We start from the raw sequence: 23,967 nt of genomic DNA, 5'->3' as shown, positions 1-23,967 counted from the left end.
AGCACCTTAGTTGTGTAGCGGTATTAACAGGCTGTAAACATCACATGTACATATTAATATAATATAATATAATGTAACAGTGTGTGTGCAGCGAGCACAGCATGGAGACAGCTTCTTCAGTGAGCAACCGAAAAAAGACAAGTAGCACGGCCGTAACACCGTCACTGTGCAGCGTATCACTCCGCCCAATCTAAAACTAAACATTACAGACAAGCTACATAGTGTGAAGTAGTTCCACATTTACATAAAACTATCCAGAATATATTTATTAAATCATAAACTATTATTCAAATCATATAAAACATCAAAGCAATACCAAAATAAAATATTCTTCAAAATGATTATTCACAAAAATAAATCTTATCTTATATTAATATTATGTACAGCTTTGCCCTTATGATAACATTGTTAGGAAACTATTTCCTATTTACAGATTCATTCAGTAGTAATATAAGTAGGTAAGTAAAATTAATTATTAAGTATATAATATTAAGTAATATGTTAGTAAAAGTAAGTATTAAGTAATATTAAGTACTAAGAAATATTAAGAATTGAGTAAGTAATGTTAATCATTAAGTAAGTAATAAGTAATAAGTCATATGTAAAGAATATTAAGTGATAAGTAAGTAATAAGTAATGGCAAGTATTAAGTAATATGAAGTAATAAGTAAGTAATATGTAATAAGCAAGTTATATTAAGTATTTAGTTAGTAATATTAAGTAGTAATATTCTTCTCTGCTTTAATGATTTCTTTGATCTCCACTGACTCCTGACCTCAGCAGCTAGTAACTGTGTCTGGTGCTGGACACACAGTAGGTTTTTAGAGGTTTTGCTGATAACAGCTGTTGCATCTGGAAGCTGAAATGATGAGAACAGAGTTTGTGGGTCATAAAACTAAATCAATGAGCTACAAGAGGCTAAAAAAAACACTCTGTAGAGCTGGAGATGAAGGGGGGGCTAATTCTCAGTGGGTTTGTTGATGTGGATGACATCATTTACATTGCACACTGGTCATTTGATCCATTGATAATATATAAAAATATATATGAGTGCTGCTTTAATAAGTGTAATTAATAGTATTATCCAACAGTTTCACAGTAATGATGGTAATGGACATTTTCTCAGCACAATAAGCCTCTTTGGCCAGTTTTGTTCATTATGATCTGTACATACTATCAATGTCTGACAACCAGACATAAGTGAGAAGAGAGTAACTGGAATGTAGGCCTCTACCTGTCAACAAAGATCACATCTGTAGGTATGGAAATTCATCATAACCTCGGGGTAGCAGTGAATCATTGTACAGTGAATTGTATTTCCAGCTCTGATTAGGTTTCTGCATCACTGATCACTGAAACACTGATGAATCTGCTACATGATAATGACCTCACGACGACAACAGATCTACAATGGAGTTCCACTACCTATAGTGTAAAAGAATAAAGAGTACAGTACATTTTGATTTGTTCAGTTGGTTAAGGTGTTTTTTAAGTAGATTTTTGTTGCATCATTAGAGCAGAAAAGACACAGCTCATTAAGCAGAGGTTGCATGTTTGGCTAATGTAGGCCAAAAGCATCAGTAATAGTTAGAATTACTGTCACACCTAAATCAAACTTACTCATGTTTAATTTCATTACTCACATCTGTGTCCATCGTGCTGTGACTCTGAAAAGGCTCTGCTGGAGGTGTAGTGAAGTGGAAGGGTAGTGATGTCACTTCCAGTCAGTGAGCATAGTGAGCAGAGGCGCTCGCTGCCTTTTATAGTGCATTCTGGGAATTTTTGTCGAGAGCTAAACTTCCAGCGCAGTGGATTGATAGTGGCATCAGGACACTCGGTTCATTATCTTCAGACCAGTTAGAGATGCCCTGTGTTACCCCCAGATGCTTATGCTGCTTTTATTCACACGGACAATTGAAATCTTTTTCTTTCTTTTTTTCAATGGTCTAAATTTATACTAAAGCTTTTTCTGCTCCACAAAGAGGAACACTGAACCATGCATAATACCTTTCCTAAGTTATGCAAAGAAACGCTCCCTCCCCAACCTAAGCCAGGCTTATCTCCTCTTATTTTTTGTTTTAAATTCCCACATAGATAACCATCATTAAACAGGTTCAAGCAGCTGGTTGGACAGTTAGATGCCACTATATTTCTGAATGTGGTGTTGTGATCAAATGCATTAATATTCAATAGATAGAGGAGTTGGCAGGTCACTGTGGGAGGTTTTTTCTAGATCAGGGTTTTTTTGCCATCATTAAATCTTGGTTGGCCCTTAAATGTTTCACTTGAGATGGGGTGACACATCTAACACCTTCGATAAGATACCATACCATACCATACCATACCATACCATACCATACCATACCATACTATACCATACGGTGTGATACCGTACGATACCATACCATATCGTACAATGCAGTACAATACAATACAGTACGATATGATACGGTATGATACAATACTGTACGATACGGTACAGTACGATACAATACTGTATGGTATGGTATGATACCATACAATACGATATGGTACGGTACAGTGCGGTATGGTGTGATACGGTACAGTGCAGTACGGTACAGTGCAGTACGGTACAGTGCGGTACAGTGCGATACGGTACGGTACGGTACAGTGCAGTACGGTACAGTGCAGTACAGTGCGGTACAGTGCGGTGCGGTACAGTGCGGTACGGTACAGTGCGGTACGGTACAGTGCGGTACGGTACAGTGCAGTACGGTACAGTGCGGTACAGTGCGGTACGGTACAGTGCGGTACGGTACAGTGCGGTACAGTGCGGTGCGGTATGGTACAGTGCGGTACAGTGCGGTGCGGTATGGTACAGTGCGGTACAGTGCGGTGCGGTATGGTACAGTGCGGTACAGTGCGGTACAGTGCGGTGCGGTACAGTGCAGTACGGTACAGTGCAGTACGGTACAGTGCGGTACAGTGCGGTACGGTACAGTGCAGTACGGTACAGTGCGGTACAGTGCGGTACGGTACAGTGCGGTACGGTACAGTGCAGTACGGTACAGTGCAGTACGGTACAGTGCGGTACAGTGCGGTACGGTACAGTGCGGTACGGTACAGTGCAGTACGGTACAGTGCGGTACAGTGCGGTACGGTACAGTGCGGTACGGTACAGTGCAGTACGGTACAGTGCAGTACGGTACAGTGCGGTACGGTACAGTGCGGTACAGTGCGGTACGGTGCGGTATGGTACAGTGCGGTACAGTGCGGTGCGGTACAGTGCGGTACGGTACAGTGCGGTACAGTACAGTGCGGTACAGTGCGGTACGGTACGGTGCGGTACGGTACAGTGCAGTATGGTATGATACTGTACAGTATAATATGGTACAGCATCATATGATACGGTAAGAAATAGTACAATATGATATGATACAATACAACACATTATCATATATGTACACACAATATTCCTTTATTAGTCCAACAGTGGGGAAATTTACAGTATTGTAGCAGCAAGTGAATAGCAAAAATTGAAAGAACATCAATATAAAGAATAAAGAACAAAGCACAATAATCAAATGCACAAGCAATAAAAAACAATAGTAGTAAAAATATAGTAAAAAATAGTAACATTATATACAAGAGTAGTATTGTGTTTTCTGTAGGTTCACTCTGGAATAAATGATGGTTTGCATACACATTGGAAATGGGCAATGGCATGGGAGCATGACCCCTTGATGAACGGGCTACTGCGAGCTACCGGTTTGCGTGCTGTGTATGCTGATGATAATCTTGCCTACAAATGCAGTGTTGTGCCTATATATAGAAAACATTGGGATTCCAGTTGGAACATGTGGACTCATATACAAATATTGTTAAGCTGATGCACTAAACGGCACTAAATAATTTGCACATCTCTGCCTCGTCAGTGCACAGCTTTAGCATGTCCCAATCAGGATGACAATATGATGCATTTATGGGAATTCACACTCTAGAAACTGCATGAAATGACAACTGTAGTTTTATTTAAGCTCATCCTGTGATAGGCGGTTTCTGGAAATTCTTCATCCTGTGGCGCTAGGAACAAAATAAAGCTCTATACATACAGTATGCTCCAAACATTTACTCTGACTAACAATGTCCTCTTCAGCTGTTGTCTTCATGTAAGAACTCTGCACCTCACCGTCATGTAGATCTGTTTTATCCACTTTTGAACAGTTGTCACCCACATTCAGAGAATCTCACATGATTCCTTGGGCTGAGCCGGTTATTACAACTTTGATTCAAGCCTTCCCATAAATCCCTGTGTCTGATGCATTCATGTTGTGTTTGGTCTCTGTAGGACTATCGTGTGAACATCTTCCTCCGTCAGCAGTGGAACGATCCCAGGCTCGCTTATGCCGAATACCCAGATGACTCTTTGGATCTGGACCCATCTATGTTGGACTCCATCTGGAAACCGGATCTGTTCTTTGCCAATGAGAAGGGAGCCCACTTTCACGAGGTCACGACAGACAACAAACTGCTCAGGATATTCAAGAATGGGAACGTTTTGTACTCTATAAGGTAGGTTTTGGGGAGAAAAATGGTGTTTAGTGAAGGAATGATGTCCAATTACACATGACCTAGTCTATTTTGAGCTTCTTTCAAATTTGACCAAACTGAAAGTATTTGGCCCTTTATGTACGAATCAAGGAGCAGTGCACAATATTCACACATGGTGATGCACTTTTTATCATTTTCATAGCTAGAGGCGTACAGCAGACCTACAGTGCAGCTGAAAAGAAGTGGAAGGAGATGAGATTTGGAGGAATACATAATCTGTGATGTGAATACTCTCATCATTAGTTCTGTATGATGGAGCAACATTAGGATTTATCCTCTCATGGGAACACTGCCGAAGAAATTGTGTTTTGTTCAAAGACAGCATTGTTTTGGGATTTTTATATTTCATTTTGTGATATAATTCTTTTCAGATTTACAGTGAATGCACCAACAGCCTGCTTACTGCCAACAAAATGCACAGTTAGCAATAATGCAGAGCAGACCAATAATCCAAGACTAGATTTATTTGTAATTTAAGAATATATTTGATAGTATAGAATAGAATAGAATACAATTTAAAATATAATTCAGATTTTTTTTTGCTAAAATCTAACGTGTTCAAATGTTTTATTTACCCCCACATACACTTTTTACTTTCACAATTCTTTGGCTTTCAAAATAAAATGCTGGGAGTATTTCTGTATAGCTGTGTGAGATATTGCAGAGAGGCTGTGCTTCTATTTTGGAGATTTAACAATATCCCACCAAGTGCTGCATTAATATAAAATAAGCACAGATAAAAGCATTTTTTTATACTCTACATGTGTACGACATTTATGGCTGACTTTAAACCTTGTCACTGTCTTCAGCTACACTTCACTTGTTCTCTCTCTCTCTCTCTCTCTCTCTCTCTCTCTGTCTCTGTCTCTCTCTCTCTCTCTCTCTCTCTCTCTCTCTCTCTCTCTCTCTCTCTTTGCTTTCAGACTAACATTAACTCTGTCATGTCCCATGGATCTAAAAAACTTCCCTATGGATGTTCAGACATGTATCATGCAGTTGGAGAGCTGTAAGTACAGTATAAACTCACACACTCATACATGCTGTTATGACATTCCTGTGCCATAACTTTTTGTAACGCAAATTTGCATATTCATGTATTTCCATATATAATATAACCATGATGGACTGATACTATTTGCTTTATCACAGAACTACAGCTAATTGAAGTTATCTGCTATAGCTGGAAATGAGGGAATATGTGTCCTTATGTGTGTAGTTTCAATTACACCATTTTCTTAATTTAAACAGAGAGTTGTTGTTGTGTATAAGCAGGTAAACAACATCTCTGAGCACGTAGAGTTATTACTTACCAACATGAAAGCAGCCACAGTAAATGCTGCAGGCCTTTATGATATTAAAATCTCTCATGTAAAGTGTGCATGTGAGAGAGTGTGCCCTGAGTTTAGCCTTTAAGGCAGTGCCTCCTCTCAGGCAACATAGCAGGAAGTCTGGAACTTATCACCGTCTTGAGACCAAAGTCTTGTTTTTAAAAGTCTCTTCACTTGCTTTTGTTCCTTAACTCATGAGCTTCATGGAGGATAGATAATGGATGAGCATAGTTTAAACTCCAATAGTTAGGTCATTGGGTGCACAACTGCAAATGAAATGAACACACACACACACACACACACACACACACACACAAAGCAGATCGTTTGAATTTGTCAAAATGAAAAGAACCTGTCAAGACTCTACTCGGCTACATCACATCAGCTTAGCTCCAGATGATAGAAACAGTCTCCAGCCTTTAACACCTGAACTAGATTGTCTGTTTGACTGTGTGCTTCTGTCTTTTTCTCCATCACTATTGTCTCCTCCTCTTCTGGTTTATTATTCATCATATTTTTACCACTTTTACTGCTCATTGACATGTCATGAATAATTTTGAGGGGGAAAAAAAAAAACTCATATCAGCATCCCACAAATCAACAGTCGTCAAACACATATCACAGATGAATAAGTCAACGCCGCTCAGCCCTCCGTTCCTCCACCTCATTCCCTGCCTCCTCCTGCTCCAGTTTATTATTCATCATAATTGCGATGGCGCTCTCCTGTTCGTGCCGCATGTATATTCCATACCTCAGTGATGCTGCTTCTGGGGTCTATCTGTATACCCGCGGGGAATTTGAGTGTGCACGGCACTGAATGTTTAGCATGCTGATTGGATTCATACAAGGAGCAAAACTGTGGAGAGAGGAAGTGGATACTGTAAAAAATAAGATACTGTGATTCCTAGTGAACTACAAATATGTAGAAGGATCAGTGACTAATAAGTGTTGGCATGATGAGCAATTCAAAAATATGTTAAAAATAGTTTTAAAAGCAGCATCAGATTTGTTCAAATGTACATTTAGTATATATCATTTGAAATGACATTTGTACCATTTTTTACCAAAAGTAAGACTGAATGCTCCTGAAAATGTCAAATGGTGTAACCACAAAAGAATGATAAATATTAAATATTTTATCCACCTACAGTGTATTTAAGTGGATTTATACTAATAATTACTTCATTTAAAAACATCAAAGGAAAATAAATAGTTTTGGAGTATTTCTAGATTTAAATTTGAAAGCATTTTGTTAATATTTAAGGACATATCCTAAAAAAAAAATTTTTTCTAAATATTCTGTGACAAATGATGTAAAATGTGGTTTTTTTAAACACATTGTTACCTTGCAAAAGTGGATTACATTTATTTCACACTTTAGTTCACATTTATTTTATGTATATAATCTGATTTTCATGAAAAAATACTGCTTACGCCAATTGACACTGGTCACATCATGCCATTGACCCATACATATAAACAATATAATATAGACAGTTTTCCATGTAATCCTTCTGTTTATTCTGATGTGTATGGGAGGCCAGACAACTCAAAAGCCTAACCAAACAAGACACCACCTATCCAGCACAGTAACACTGATGACAAATGGTGCTGAGCTCCCCAAATCAGTACTGCACGCAACCCAACTCAGCAGCACACAGTGTAGGTTTCAGTGTCAGAGTGTCACAGTCCATATTTCCATTCATTGACTATTTGTGTTTTATATATATATGTATAATAGGTTTTACAATACAACCACAAATGTTTTACTTCATGCCAAATGTTTACACTTTTTACGTCACAGCACCAACAGTTGGCTAAGGGATGGATGATAACACAGAAAGATTAAAAACATAAATAAATACTATTGTTTCTCCCGGTGTTGTTCTGACTTGAATTGGGTGGGTTTACAGGAGGGTAAGGGTTAAAAGTGTTTCTGACATACCGTTACACAATTGTGCCTTATTTGTCATTCAATTACCATCAGATTAATCACGAATCAGGTGTCTCTGAGTCTCTTTGTCCACTTGGATTACAAATAAAAAGAAGAAATAAAACAATAATTAGAGGGGATAAAACAATGGATGATATAACATATACCCTTCACTGTGTTGTATTGTGAGAGATGAACCAGAACAACCAAACATAGATAAATAATAAAAGAAGTCATATTTATTGATCAAATGACATCATGTCCTTAATTGTGGTATTTCACCATTTTTGATATTTCTATATTTTTCTAATCCTCACTCTTATTGGCTGACAGGTGACGTACATTGTTACTAGTAACCAAGCTGCTCCTCAATAAGTCAGTGATCTTTCAAGTTCGGTTACACACTCCTCCTGCACACAGTCCACTACTCAGGTGTGCAGAGATGTCTTTATTTATTGATAGGAGAATATTCCTGAAATTCCTGATTCTCAATATCTATAGCTTTCCCATTAGTCAGATTTCGTAGGTATCAACATCTGGTACCGACCTTAAGTTATTCAAGTTATGCACATGTAAAGTCTTGTCTTAGGGGCCGGATAAAGTAAAAAACCTTGATCATATATTGAAAAATGTGTGAATGAGAGAAACTATTCATGTATTTGTATATTAGTGATGAATGAAACTCGCAAGACTTTTCTTAGTTGGAGCTGATATTCATCTGCTGGCCTTCAGTAAGTCTGTTCCTCACATTTATCCAGCTGTTTCTCTGCTGTGGAACCAGATGAACGGTAAGAGACAATGTTTTCTTTTTTGTTATATTGATAATATTGATGACATTGGTAATATTAATCTCCTGTATCTGTGACTGACAGGAAACCACAGTAGCGGTATTGTCTGTGATGTAGTCAGACATCAGATAAATCAGATAAACAAACCACGCCTGATAAGCAGCAGACACATCTGTGCACGATGTAAGTCAGTAAATAAATCATAATGGAACTCAGTAATATTTGAAGTGTGAGTTACATAAATGACTTGTGTGGGAATTCTTCATCTGATCTGGAATCTTTCCAGACTGCTACTGACACGAGACACAAGAGTTAGTCTGTTTGAACTAAGATATCACAAAGTTATTGTTCTTTTACATTCAAATGTGTTCTTTTCATGTAATTTCTCTCATGCTTTCATTCTTAAACCCTTATCTTCTGTGTTCTGATAACAGCTGCAGGTTCAGTAAATCCAGATTTCTTTACTTCTGTCATTCTCTGTCTGAAATCAGTGCAGTTGAGATACTTCAGGTATGAGGCAGCATTCTGAGCAGCAGCTGATTGATATGTTTGTGAATGCGTTATTGTATATTACATCTGTGATTATATGTTTTGACAGACAGCAGGATGAAGTAGCTACAGCTGGAGCTACAGAAACAGCAGATACCTGCTCAGCCTCCTCATCATCACCTCTGACCCTCAGCACCCAACTCCACTCAGGCCTCTAATCCTGCAGGTCTGATGGCTCCTGTAATCTCACTGAGTTGTATAGATTTTCTTTACAGTCACCAGAGACCCAGTCTGATCTGAACTGAAAGGTCCTCACAGTGAATGGATTTGTCTAGAACTCTTAGATCTGGATCAATGAATCTGATGATGCTTGTCTAGGGTTAAAGTTAAATATTCACTTGTATTTACTTCACAGTGCAATATTATTTAGTGTGTGAAGTTTTAGATCAATAAAATGAGGTCATGTTTATTTTGCTTGCATGTGTCTCCTTGAATTCATCTCATCTTCAGTCCTTCAGCCTATCGGTGCCTTACAGTGAGGACTGAAACTTTTACTGCTGTTGGTTCATAAACAGACAGAAGTTTATGTTGATGATATAACATTCAGTGGTAGTGACTTGCGTCCCTGCAGCATCTGTCAGACTCTTGTGGTCGTCCTGCTTCACCTCAGACCTCCATACATCCCTCCTCTGGTCACACTGCAGTCTCAGCCTCCAGCTCTGACCGGACTTTTTGTTTATTTACTCTCTGTGTATTCATCTACATCATCAACATGTGCATAAGCCAGCTGTATTGGCTGTGTTATGTATGATTTGATCAAATGTATTAAAATGATAAGCTGAATAAATGTCTTGAGTCTATCTGTTGTGTGCCTTGATTAGTGTGTGGATCACATTCAGTGAGCTTTACACAGACTGTATCATTATCAGAAATGACAAAGTTAAGAAAATGTATGTATGAAAGGAGGAGAACCAATCATGTTTATTAATGACCATGAATGATTAATAATAATTAATAATAAAACCAATGACCATCATTAATCTGAGGCAGGACACTGCTGGAGAGAATGTCAGTGTCATCTCAGTGAGGCAGGTTAAGTAAAAATATATAAATATATAAAAAAACAATACTGTATCTAAATGGTAAATGTCATTGTTAATAGTATTCATTTCACAGAACATCATTTTACAGTGTGAGTGTTTGAAACATTTCATTTGTCATTTATACAATTTTTCTTTAATTTCTCTCTATGATTTCTGTAATTAAATGATATTTAAAGAAGACAGTGCTAATTATGAATTCAAATAAATCAATGTTCATTGGAGTAAATATTTACATATTATGAGGCTGTGGCTCAAGAGGAAGAGCGGCCGTCCACCAATCAGATCAGTGGTTCGATTCCCGGCTCCTCCAGTCCACATATCAATGTGTCTTTGGGCAAAATACTTAACCCCAAGTTGCTCCTGTTGCTATGCCAACGGTGTGTGAATGTATGTGAATGTTAGTCTCCCTCCTGATGAGTAGGTTGGAACCCTGTGTGGTAGCTCCTGTCATCAGTGTATGAATGTGTGTGAATGGGTGAATGTGATATGTAGAGTAAAAGTGCTTTGAGTGGTTAAAAGACTAAAAAAACGCTTTACTGTAAGTACAGTCCATATTTACTACAAGATGGTTGATGGTAGCTGTATAGAATCAGAAGTTCTAGACCAGATTCGATCCTGTGCTCACATGAGAAGACAGGGTGAGGTTACTTCCAGTTACTCCCTCATTGTTATGAAATGTTCCATATTTAGGGTCAAGCATGGGCACAGTAACGGCCACACTATCATCTCCCTCCTCTCTCCGTCTTTCTCCTTGTGACGGTAAAGCCAGCTGTCTGTGGTGTTTTAGGGAAAGCAGGAGACGCTTTGATAACGGTGGCGTGGCATTGCTGTGGCAACCAAGATCAGAGGATATGACTGATGGGTAACTGTGTTTGTAGAATAACCAACCAATACACAAATTCCATTACTGTAGATGCATTGAGTATGAACATTTGTGGGCATAGAGTATTCATGGTACTATATCTGTGAATGCTTAAAGACTATCCACAGAGGACAGGTTCCTCAGAATCATGGTGGCATCATACAACAGAAGGTGTATTGATCATACTTTGATTTTCAATCCATCTGAACGGTACCAGAACCTGATTGGATTGTGCAGCAGTATAGATGGACAGTACTTGATCTCCTCTGTTTAACTGGACAGCACAGGGCAGCTAACCCTAACCCTAACCCTGTCTACTATCATTCACCCCTTGACTTCTCCTTTATATGGAAACAATATTTAAGCAGACTCATGTATCTTTTTAAAGAAACTCAATGTCGTGTTTAATAATGTTGATAGGATTATGATGACTAATTCGTCCTTTGTCCAATCAGTAGCGCAGTCTGGCTCTAGGGGACATTAGAACAGTTGGATAGATTATCTGTCTTCATGGTAGTTTTATTCTGCTCCAGCCCACTAGCCAGAGGCATTACCATACATAGATCAACTCCCTTTAATAATGTTTATATGTAAGAGATTATTTCCATTGCTCTGTTGCTCTGATGTAATGCAGCAGAGAACACAGGAGACATAAAGACACGCACATACATACATACAGAGAGAGAGAAAGAGAGAGAGAGTGAGAGAGAGAGAGAGAGAGGATGATGCATATTTGATCCAGCTCCATCTCTTATTTCATTTCATATTACCCATTACACATTTTGGTCTAAATCACGTGTGGATTTATTGTCCGAACAGGTTTTATTTTAATGTGGCTTTCATGCAACGATGATGATGCTCTGATTTGTGCTACTCTTCTAATGGATTAGGGGTAAAGACGGGTGATGGGATTTACAGATTGTCCCCTGCTCAGGTTATTTAATTGGATTATGATATGATATGATGATTTCTGTTTGTTTGTTTGTTTGTTTGAATCAGTTTTTGAGTTGAAATGCTGTCGGTGTGACCAGCACAGGTTGTAAAGTGCTGTGAGTTGACAGGCGGAGACATTGTTACCACCAGCAGCGCTCGTAAGACTTCAAAACAGCCAGAGTCAAGCAGCTTGTGTGGAAAGCTGAAGGCATGGTCTTCTTTTTTCTCTCTCTGTCTGTTTTTTCTACATTTACACATACATTTTTCACACACTTTTAGCTGGAGCTTAAGAGGCAAGATGAACTAAATCTTTTGTGTATGGCTGTAGGCTTGTACCAGTAAGTACCAGCTGGTTTCTGCTTTTATCAAAACCCCCTACAGTGCACTAGCTGCATGCATTTTGATGTTGCTTTCACTTAGTGTTGTGGCTCAGTCGTTTCTTTTCCTTACTCTTACCTATTTTTAATCTTCACCGAGCGTGGTCATCGTGGTCTGGGAGGTAGAACGTAAGCATTTAGCTGATTGTGAAGATATGAGCATGAGAGATAACATGTGACCCAGAATCTGTTTGCAGTGTGTGGAGAAACAGCTTGAATTGAAATATTTTGACACACGTGACTATAAACTGTCTGTATTCTACCTAAATGATTGATCACAGATCTGCTTTAATCAGGAGAGACGAGTGAATGAAGCAAATAAAGTCGTTCTTATACAGATGATATTGATGATCAGGTGTTGTCAAAATACCTATTTGACTCTACATGGAGATTTAGAATCGAACTCAGTCCTGAGCAGCAATAAGATAGATAGATCCCTCATGCAGTCTAACACTGGTGGTGGTGGCTGATGACTTGTGCTGAGACTGGTCAGGCTGATGAGTTGATGGAGGGAAAGTAACTAGTTACAATGCAGCATTACCTTCTGAGGAAAGTAACTGGTTAGAGTACTTTAGTGTTGCCGAAAATGAAAACCAGACCTCCTTTAAATATAATGAGTGTACCATCATCACACAGCCAAGTCTGACCCATCATCTGTATATCTTTACACTACTAGCAGCACATTTACAGTCTTTATTGGACTAAAGTAGCTTCTCAAACATATGCTCACATACAAGTTATAAACTACATACAGACATTTCAAATCCCATCACATACATAATACACATTATAAACACATACAGGCTTTTCAAACACATCCCTACATCACTGCAACAGGTTAACAGGCTCTTGTTACCTGAGCACAACTTACATGTTATTATATTTCCTTCCATAAATTCAAAATAAAGTGAATATTTCCATGAAGTGAATGCTGTCCCTTCCACCATCTTACTCGCTGAGCTGCCGTACACGCACGCAGTGATATAACCATAGAGTATAGCCAGGTGCCTGAAAAAGTAGTCATTTGTGGAAGATTTTCTTAGCGACAGGAATAGTTTGTTAAAAAATAATAACAGATGATCTTTTTGAAAACGTATCTAAACAACTGAGTATAAGTAATCCAAGTACTCTAACACATTACTTAGTAACACGTTACCCCCAACACTGCTGATGAATCTGTGAAGACTGGGTGGTGATGGGGAGGGGGTGGGTCCAAGAAAGTACTGAATTGAAAACTAATCATGTAAAATCAGGGGCCCCACCAGGGATTTTGGGCCCCATTGAAGGATATCACATTGAGCCCCACCACACACACACATAGGCCACGCCAACCATGCTTATGTATAATGAAATATTCTGTTCATGTTTATTCATGATGATACAGTATGTTAAAATAAAAAATCAACTAATGTTCTAAACATTTTTAGGGCCCCTGTCAGTCACAGGCCCTTAGAAATATGGCACCCCTGTCTAAAATAAGGATAAACCACCACGCAAAACAAAATGAAAAACAATTGAATAAAATACACCCAGTAAATGCCACCAGTTATCTTCGCAACAACAGTCACTTGTCACTAATTTTGCAACCCACACAGCTCATAGCTGCAAGGCTATCAGCTTAATCAGCAAGTGGGTGCCGATGTGCTCAGCCACATACATCAACATATAGATGGGGGGGGGGGGTTAGGGTTAGTTGCTTTTTTTATTCAAGGATCTAGAGACAAAAATATTCACAGAGTAATAAACACAGGAATGTGGAGGCCAGCACACATTTCCTACTCTTAAATGCTTAATAAATACAGGCACAGGGAAATGATTACTTAATAAAATAATAAATAAAATTGACAAAAACACTGACTTGATGAAGTAAAAATGATGATTACTGCTGACGTCTAATGCTTTTTTCTTGCAGTTGGCTACACCATGAACGACCTGATCTTTGAGTGGCAGGAGAACGGACCAGTCCAAGTGGCCGAAGGCTTGACCCTCCCACAGTTCATCCTCAAAGATGAGAGAGACCTCAGATACTGCACCAAGCACTACAACACAGGTGAAACACTCATATTCACACACACACACACACACATACACACACACACACATACACACATATACACACAATACCGTAAGCATTTACAACACAGGCTGCATGCACACGGGGGTAAAACGGGTGCCACATTTCATCAAGCGTGTTTGTGCTGCGAGAGGAAGAAAAAGAAACAGGCTGACATCCGGAGTGAGATTGTCTTTTCATTAAATGGGATTTAACCAGAGGCGGTGCAAAAACACAGATGAGGTGTGTGTGACCTCAGCCGTCTTTGAGGGTGAGGACATGCAGGATTGAGAGGATGCTCAAAGACGGGCAGGGATTATAGATATTTATAGATTCAGACCCCCAAAATCTGTAGCTACAGCTATGCAAAGTGAGAAAACACCAGAAAATCCAAATTTGAGACATTCAACAGTGTATTGTAACTGTTCCTATGCCATATCTTTTGCCACGTTGCAGGTAAATTCACTTGCATTGAGGTACGGTTCCACTTGGAGCGTCAGATGGGCTACTACCTGATCCAGATGTACATCCCCTCTCTGCTCATTGTCATTCTCTCTTGGGTCTCCTTCTGGATCAACATGGACGCCGCCCCAGCCAGAGTAGCTCTGGGCATCACCACTGTCCTCACAATGACAACGCAGAGCTCAGGCTCTAGAACTTCACTGCCTAAGGTGTGTGTTTGTGTATTTTCATTATTCATCTGTGTCTGTGGGTCTTCAGATGCCTTCCTCACCTTCCTCTCACAGTCCAAACACATCCAGGGTTACAGTAGGTGGATAGACTTTAAATAAACCCATAGGTGTTGGATCTTGAGTGTGAATGATTGTCTGTCTGTATTTGTCAGCGTTGTGATAGTCTGGCAACCTGTCCAGGATTTACCCTGCCTTTCACCTCGTGTGTGTTCTAGCCTGCACAGGATAAGCCAGCATACTAGATATTGGTTGGTTGGATAGATCAAATCTACTCAGCACTGTGACCCTGATGATATGCATGAGCTGATTAAAGAGTGTTAGTGTTAACCTGGCCATTTCAAAACATTACTTTGCACAAAGGCGTCAGTTTGAAACAGTGCAAGAGAAGTCAGTCTTGTAGGCCATTAAGTTGGATATTGCCAGATTTCACACAGGATAACAGTATTAAAGCAAAATAATTCTTCACAAATATCCTGCTTTAGCTTGTTGTTGCTAGAGTCTAATGGTAAAACAGTGTGAGGCAGAGACACTTAACCAACACACTTTGTACAGAGTTAGAAGGAGGAAATGACAGTAGTGATGAACTGTCAAACAGTCACAGTGAAAGTCAAACTATAAGAACAAAAGCAGAAGTAGCTCCTAGAATGACACACTCTTTGGAGACCTCACAGATAATGGAGTTGAAGTGCATTTTAGTGCTATTTCAACTGATGTATGTGTCAGTGACAAATAAGGGTTGGTAAGATGATCAATTCAAAAATATCTTTAAAAATAGTTTTAAAAGCAGTATCAGGTTTGTTAAAATGTACATTTAGTATTTTTGTTGGTTTTATATCCTTTGAAATTACATTTGCACCATTTTTACCAAAAGTAAGACTGAATGCTCTGAAAATATCAAATGGTGACAAAAGAATGATAAATATTCAATATATCAATATATCACCTACAATGTATTTAAGTGGACAAATAATGACTTAATTTAAAAATGTAAATGGTTCCTGATCTCCATGATTCCCCAGATTAAATATAATAGGCTATTTAGAACAATTGTATTCCATTACTGGTTACACCACTTAGACATTTTTGCCATAATCCTCTAATATATTCTCTCAAAATGGATTAAAAGCAGAAATTTTATACTGGGTCCACAAAAAAATAATGTGTGCAAGTTATACACATGTTCATTTTCAAATGTTAACCACTTTAAATTTGACTAAACCACATGAACACAATAAAAACTGTCAGTGACCTGTATATTCTTACATGTGATTGGGGAGACTAGTTTAGGGAGATTAGGTTTGGAAACTTTTTTTTGAGTCTGGAACAGTAATGTTTTAGCTGCTGTTGTACTGATTGTCTATTGTCATTGCTGTTTTGTCTTGTTGTTGTTGTTACAGTACAGTGTGTCTAATCTATATTTTGCTACACTTCCTGATGCGTACTGTGCTTGTGTCTATCTACCTACCCTAGTATGTAGTGTTTGTGGGACTGCAGATGGAAACTAGCCTAAAATACCATCGTTTATCATGTTAATGTTAATTTATCCACATGTTAATGTCCACAAGCTTTCAGCATACGGGAAATATTTGAATACGAATGGTACAACGGAACAAGAACCCAGTTGATGGGACATTATCAGCCTTAGGAATGACTAAAATACACAGATAGGGTGATACCAAACAGTTCATTGTTGTTGATTGTGTTGCTCCTGTTGTTTAGAGAGAATATAATTTGAGATTTTGCCACTAGTGTTCCCATTATGATTTGAGTGAGGTAAGCAGTGTGTATCCAGGGAGTCTGTTAGCTGCGGGCTACACCTGAGGCCTGTACCACAAAGCAAGATTATTAGGTTAGCCAGCTAAGTTTAACAGAGGTTTTTCAGTATCACGGAGCTGGCTCACTTTAATTTGGATAAATCCCCATGGTAATTTATGCTGAGCAGCTGTCAACTTCTGAGGTCAAGCTTGGGTCAACCACTGACCAATCAAGCCACTGTGTGTGTGTGTGTGTGTGGGGGGGGGGGGGGGGGGGGGTCATCATCCCTACAGGATCCCGACATGGACAAAAGTCCTGAGTTTACAGTAAAGTGACAAGTAAAAGGGAAATATATACTTTACAGATTTATTGGTCCAGACTTTCTAACGACACTAATCAACATTAGCTGCATTTTAATTTAAGTGACAGCTGGATGATTTTACACTCTGACTCCATCACTGCAGCTCAGAATGTCATGAGACAACTGTGTGATGATAAAAATGGCTGTGTGGAAATAAAAACCAAAGATGGTCTTTTATTAGAGAAATAACCCACATACTGTTTAATTGGCTCCCATCATAATAAATGTAACATTTGGGTGAGACAGACTTCATCAACTACTTTTTAAAAAATTTTAAGTGCATGACATATTCAAATGGTTTGTTCATCATCAAACTAAAAAGCAAAAAATTCTCACTCTACAGTTAATATACAATATTTCCTACATGTAATTTAAGCTTTAGCCTACTTATAATATATGTGAATTATATACATGTCTAGTGTTTCTACATCTTCTTATCATGTTGTATGATGAGAGGCTGCCGTTTACATTTCACTTTCCCTTGAATATGAATTTTTTCTGTCCCTTCAGTCATGGTCCTGATGATGTCACTCATAATTAACAACCCTGCGTCTTTCATAACTGGAAAACCCCGAGCTGACTGAGCTAGTTAATGACCAGCTTCATGATACTGGTTATCCAGGACGCCCAGTGTTAGACTCACCGAAGTCAGCTCACCCAAAGAGAAAGACAGACTAAACGGAACCTCCTGCATGATACAGGCCTCTGAGAACCATTTTTGTTTGTTTATCTTTTATTGTTTCTACGTTTCAGTGAATCCGCAGCAGAAAAATCCCAGCTGTGTAAGTTGTACTGTAACCATGGATGCACAGACAGATTGTGTCCATATGGTTGGAGGAGTGTTTAACTCCCAGGTCTTTGGTACGACGTCACATATACATACATTTGCATATTTAGGTGGGCATACTTTATATACCCTTACAGTACATAGGTAAGTGACTAAAGAGGGAGGCAGACAAGGAGAGTGCATGTGTGGGTGAGTGTGTGTGCACGTGAGGCAGAATAGTTGATGTATTCTCTATCGCGCGACCTGAATTGCCTCTTTTTTTATCCATCTTTATTGGCTGATGTTTTGCATGAGCAAGCACAAGTATGTGTTGATTACACACATCATGCTTCTGCTAGAGCGCGTGTGAGAAAGAGCCCCATAGTCTTGTTCTGGTATCTTGCATGCATGAGAAAAAATCAGACATGGAGCACTTTGTTACATAACCCTTATTAGCACACCCATCTCTCTCACACATACTGTACACATACACCTCAACAACATGGCTCAGCGCGTGTGTGTGTTTAGAGGTAAGGAGGTTTCTCATGTTCCTAGTGCTCAACAGAGCTTTGCACTCCAGTATGTTACACATGTCTGAATAAGTCATTATTTCATAAAGAAATGAGGTTACATCACTTTGACACCACAGGCATCAGCGGCACAGCAACAGGGATGTGTGTAGGGCAGCAGCTGCAACCCTACAATAATGTCTGTAATAATTGTAGGATTATCTAAATGCAGCATCTATGATGTCACCAGTTTTGCTTATAGTGCCACGCACTTATACTAATGTGATGAAGTTACTGACATGAAGGTGGAGTGACACAAGGAGGTTCTTCGTCCGGTTTAACAGTGCATGTAACACAGAATACAAGTGTCTTCCATGAATGTTGAGCTCATGTAATTACATTCAAGTCTCTGGATATTCATCTGATATACTATGTCCTCCAGTCATATGAAACTATAACAACCAGTAGCTTTCTGAATGGATATGAATTGTGTTTACTGCTCAGTGCTAACTTTGCCATTGACTGCCTCTATTAAATGAATGGAATATCAACAAAGTCATTATGATTCTTCCACTAATTACCGTGCCAGTTTCATCACGCATTAGTCGAGAATTTTATATTTGTGGACCAAACAGGTGGAGCAGCAGACCAGTTAACTAACGTTGCCTTTCTTAAAGTTAGTGTGGCTAAATGCTAGTTCACCAGTGATCAGCAGAGTCTATACAGATAATGCATATGAACACAAAGTCATCCTGAAACAAAATGTCATTCACAGTGCCTGGGGTCCTGTGGTCCTCCATGATGTGGAAAAAACATGTGTGCATTTTAGTTGTTGCTGGGCTCTTCAGAAATACAATCCATTCTCTTGATGTCAATAATTATGGTCACTAGTATGTCCAAATCTAGATATGGATTTACAAGGTTTCCACCCTACAGCAGCGTTATCCACACAGACAAAAAATAAAAGTTGTTTGTGGGACATGTGCTTCAGTGCCAAAAGGCCCCTGGGTGTACTAATGCAGCCTTGCTTAATATAGTAAATGATGTGTGTGTTTGTGCTGTTTACAGGTCTCTTATGTCAAGGCCATAGACATCTGGATGGCGGTGTGTCTGCTCTTCGTCTTCTCCGCACTGTTGGAGTACGCTGCAGTGAACTTTGTATCGAGGCAACATAAAGAGCTGCTGCGATTCAGACGGCATCACAAGAGCAAGAGCAAGGTACAGCAAGATGTTACAGTCCAATGAACAACACCTTTAACACAACTCAGTGTTCAATTCAAGCATAAATAATCTAGCTATGCATCCATACCCCTATACATACTATATATACCTGCACATAGGCATATACATACACAGGGTGAGTTTGTAAAAATGCTCTCTGGTTTGAGGCTGCCATCTACTGGTGAATTTTTGCTATTGCGATTTTCCACTCAAGAATAGCATGAGTCAGATAGTAATGTTGAAAACTACACCATTCCTGATGTGTGGCTGTAGATATAAACTGTCAATGTTCCTGACTATGCATGTTTGAGTTTTCCAGAAGCACCACATGTCATTGACAGTATCAATGCATGATACAGCATGGCTGTAACTGCATCTATGTGCTTTCATGATTCTTTTCACTCGTGTGTTATTTCTCAGACAGAAGGTCATCCTAAACAGAGGATGAGCCTGTCGTCAGTGCATGATCAGGATCTCTGTGGGTTGGGAAAGGATCAACTCAGCATTCAGTCAACTCATACACACAAAAAGAAAAGAAATACAGTAAAATATCACAGATACCAATGAAAATACTGGTTGATGCCTAATTTTACAATGTTCTTCTAAATGGACAAAACTTGCTATGTACCTGTAGTGATTTAACTTCAATTCATAAAGACAGGTTGATATGCTCTATAACATAACTCTGTCTATAACTATCAGCCCTTCATATACCTCCTGAATGTATATTGAGTATAATAATCATAGTGGAATGAAAGAACTACAATATATTGTATCTCGTCCAGACCCCAAAGATCCCATGATAAGGTCTTCTTATCTGGCTCAGGAATCAGGTCCTGTAGGATTCACCACTTGTTTGTATATTGTATGCAAGTATGCTTGTATATGTTTGGCAGGGAAGGTGAGGTCATATGTCGAGCCCACATGTACAGGTTTAGACATGATACACCCTAGAAAAATGAAGAAATGCACAGACATGCTGATGTAAAATAGGTTTCAGTATATATGGCTTCATAGTGGAACACGATGGATTATAATAACTAGGGTGCAAAAACAAGCACATGAAAGGCTTTTATTATTTTATTAGGTTTTTATTTGATAGTTGTTATAAAGGTATATAAAGGTAAATGAGTTGTTTAGAATTACACCCACCCAATAAAAATGGCTTTGACGGCATCTTTATTAACATTTTCACTAACAAGATCACACCAATGTAGATATGAGTTTAAAATGTTGCAACAAAAGTAGAAGGGATAGTGGTGGAGGGATGAGGGTACAGGGCTTATAGATGAAGGGATGAAAGATGAAGCGTAAGGGGAGAGGGGGGGTGAAGGGTGGGGGTGCGGGCCCAGCCAGCATGTCCATGTGGGCCCCATAAGGGTTACATTTGGGCTGCAAGGGGGTTTGTCTGCTGTTTTCATGGTGGCCCCACCTGTGTTTGACCATATGGGCTTCAAGTGGGTTCTGACTGGGTGTCACGTGGAGCCCAACTGGGTAAGACCCATGTAGGCCCCATATGTTTGCCCATATGTAGCCTAAGTAGGATCAGAATGGACCTTAAATCTGGCCCATTTAGCCAGCCCACATGGGCTTCACATGTGGGGTCCATGTTACTGAAACCATGGGACCGTCAACATTTTCCCAGTTCAAGCCCATGCCCACTCAGTACCCACGTAGCATGCATTTGACCCATGTGGGGCCCACATGGGTATGCTGGCTGAGGAGTAAAGGATGAAGGAATGAGGTCAGAATCAGGGTGCCAGTTGGACGGATGAAGGTGTGGGATGGTATACCGGTCTTGTGGTGGGTATAGTGAGGGAACCAGGATGGGGTGAGACTTTGGGTGGGGTGAGACGTCTCTTCTTCTGTCCTGGATGGAGCCCCCATGGTTCCTGGTGTCAAACAAAAGAGAGAGAATGTTAGAAAGGGTGGGATGTGAGAACTGAGACAAAGGGGAGAGGAGCAGATAAGATGTGAGGTTTGAGGCATGGTCTTTGTTCCTGAACTTAGTAATAAAACCTCATTAGTCCATCAGTTGACTGAATGAATGAGTGTCCCGTCCCTGTTTTTGGATGCCATTTGGGGTTTTTTTTTCCTTCATTTTGCTTCCTGTCTGTTGATTATTGGCGTGCATGCTGTCGACTGATAGAACAGTGGAGGTGCAGTTGATCCAGTGGAGCTAGCTGATTCCCTCCATCGTGTTAACATTGACAACGGCCTCAAACCATCATCAGACCCTCTCTATGGATCTATGACCAACTTCTACACCAGCAACCACAGGGTAACAAGCACCATACATTAAGTGTGTGTGTGTGTGTGTGTGTGTATGTGTGTGTGTGTGTGTGTGTGTGTGCGCGCGCATGTTTGCATCCTTGCATGTGCATGTTTCACTTGGCATGATCCGACCAGTGTGTTGTAAAGTCTTCAACATCAGTGTGGTTGTTAATAAGGTGGTTAAGAGGAGAGGTCGACGTGGACACTTGGTAGGATCATAAAAGTTGAATTGAATTACAACAACAATAATGATATTTATGTAGCACTTCTCAACATAGAGTTCCAAAGATCAATACAAAGTGCATCTCATTAAACTATATTATACTAAATCCAAATAGAGCCTGGTTGCTAAAGGAGCATGTACTGTAGGTCAAAGTGCAATAGCAGCAAAACATTAGTGTACTTTGGACACACATGCAACATATCCAACTAACAGACTAACCGACTGGCATGGATGCTAACTTGCTCTCCAGCATTGTGAAAGTATGACACACATTAATGACGGGGAAATGATGGGGAACTTACAAAAGCCTCTTTCAGTAAATCAGATGTTTTATTAGCCACAGAAAAACAGTTTCACAATGTTTGAATAACTATAGTTACGTCATTAGAGTACATCAAAGTTGTAGATAGTTTCATTCAATGATACAGATAATTGTTGTAAACCCAGTTTAAAGCATTGAACGGGTTCACAGGCAGAGTTACATAGAGAAAAGAATGCACACTCTAAACTGTAATGATCCATTATGGGTATAAAGAGCCATTGATTGGCACTTTTTCCAATTGTATACACATATAGTCCTAAACAAAGACCAACCAGATATAGGGTTTTTTGTTTTGTTATATTTGTAAAAGAGGTGCGTTCAAGTTCAAACAGTGTTAAGTTACTCTGCAATTCGCTGTTGTTTCACAACAACAAACTTAGAGATAAATATATAGAAAAATATATTGTTAATTTTTGTCCCTTTAACAATTTTCTCATCCCTCTTATTTATCTTTTATCCTATAAAGAAAAAAATTAAAAAAGGCTGATGTTGTAGTTGTGTCTAAACAAAAGCAGAACATCAATTTAACTCTTGTTCAGTGCCTTCCTCATAGGCACATCCGAAACATATGCGGCGAGTACAGTAAATCTGATCTGTGCCCCCCTCCTCCACCTCCTCCCCATCTCTCCAACAGGAAGGGGAAGTGCAGGAGAGCAGGCCGACCTCCACAGCTGCTGTAACCTCCACTCCCAGCAACAGCAAGGACTCAAAGGCCAGCATCAACAATACTGTCACAGTGCTGAACACCCCGGGAGGCACAGCAAACACTACCCAGAACCCCCCCGGAGGAGCGCCCAAAAGTGGAGGGGGTAAAAGCACGGAAGAGATGAGGAAGTTATTTATCGACCGAGCCAAAAAGATTGACACTGTGTCGAGAGCCGGCTTCCCCCTGGCCTTCCTCTTCTTCAACATATTCTACTGGGTTCTTTATAAGATACTTCGACATGAAGATTTTCATAAGCAGTAGAGAAAGAAAGAGATTAGATGATTCATGTACAGTATGTGCTCACACACACACACACACACACACACACACACATGTCCTTGTACTGCTGTTAATGTGAGGACACGTCATTGACTGTTTATTTTTTCCGGTCCCAATAATTCCCAACCCTGAGTATCATTCAGGATGACCTCACTTTGCAAAAATGTCTCGATTCTGAAGACGAAAAGCTTACTCACCAAAACATATGTACAGGAAAACACACAATCACACACACACACATATACAAAAGAATCAAGGAGTGCTGAGTCTGCGCTGACAGAAAAGCAAGATGACTCCCACTTCCTTTAAGTACACACCAGGGTGCTTCAGAGATTATCTCAAATTTACAAGTCTTAAAACCTAAGGTTATTATTTTACTCTTTAGGACATTGCCACCTGACTTCAGCCCAGAGCCCAGTAT

The 23,967-nt window shown here is 39.5% G+C and overlaps 1 protein-coding gene across 1 annotated transcript in view; it reads left to right on the top strand.

Moving 5' to 3' along the window:
- The window catches only part of glra3 (glycine receptor, alpha 3), a 34,520-nt gene extending 10,992 nt beyond the window's left edge, over positions 1 to 23,528 (top strand). The window contains 8 exon segments of the mRNA XM_053330341.1: positions 4,310 to 4,533; positions 5,496 to 5,578; positions 14,298 to 14,435; positions 14,895 to 15,109; positions 19,590 to 19,757; positions 21,568 to 21,621; positions 22,152 to 22,175; positions 23,337 to 23,528. Of these exon segments, the coding sequence (XP_053186316.1) occupies positions 4,310 to 4,533; positions 5,496 to 5,578; positions 14,298 to 14,435; positions 14,895 to 15,109; positions 19,590 to 19,757; positions 21,568 to 21,621; positions 22,152 to 22,175; positions 23,337 to 23,528 (1,098 nt within the window).
- The last annotated feature ends 439 nt before the right edge of the window (positions 23,529 to 23,967 follow it).

Source organism: Scomber japonicus, chromosome 2, assembly GCF_027409825.1.
Source record: "Scomber japonicus isolate fScoJap1 chromosome 2, fScoJap1.pri, whole genome shotgun sequence".
Classification (NCBI taxonomy): domain Eukaryota; kingdom Metazoa; phylum Chordata; class Actinopteri; order Scombriformes; family Scombridae; genus Scomber; species Scomber japonicus.
The sequence above is the reverse complement of the archived record's forward strand: the minus strand, read 5'-3'. Positions and strand labels throughout refer to the sequence as shown.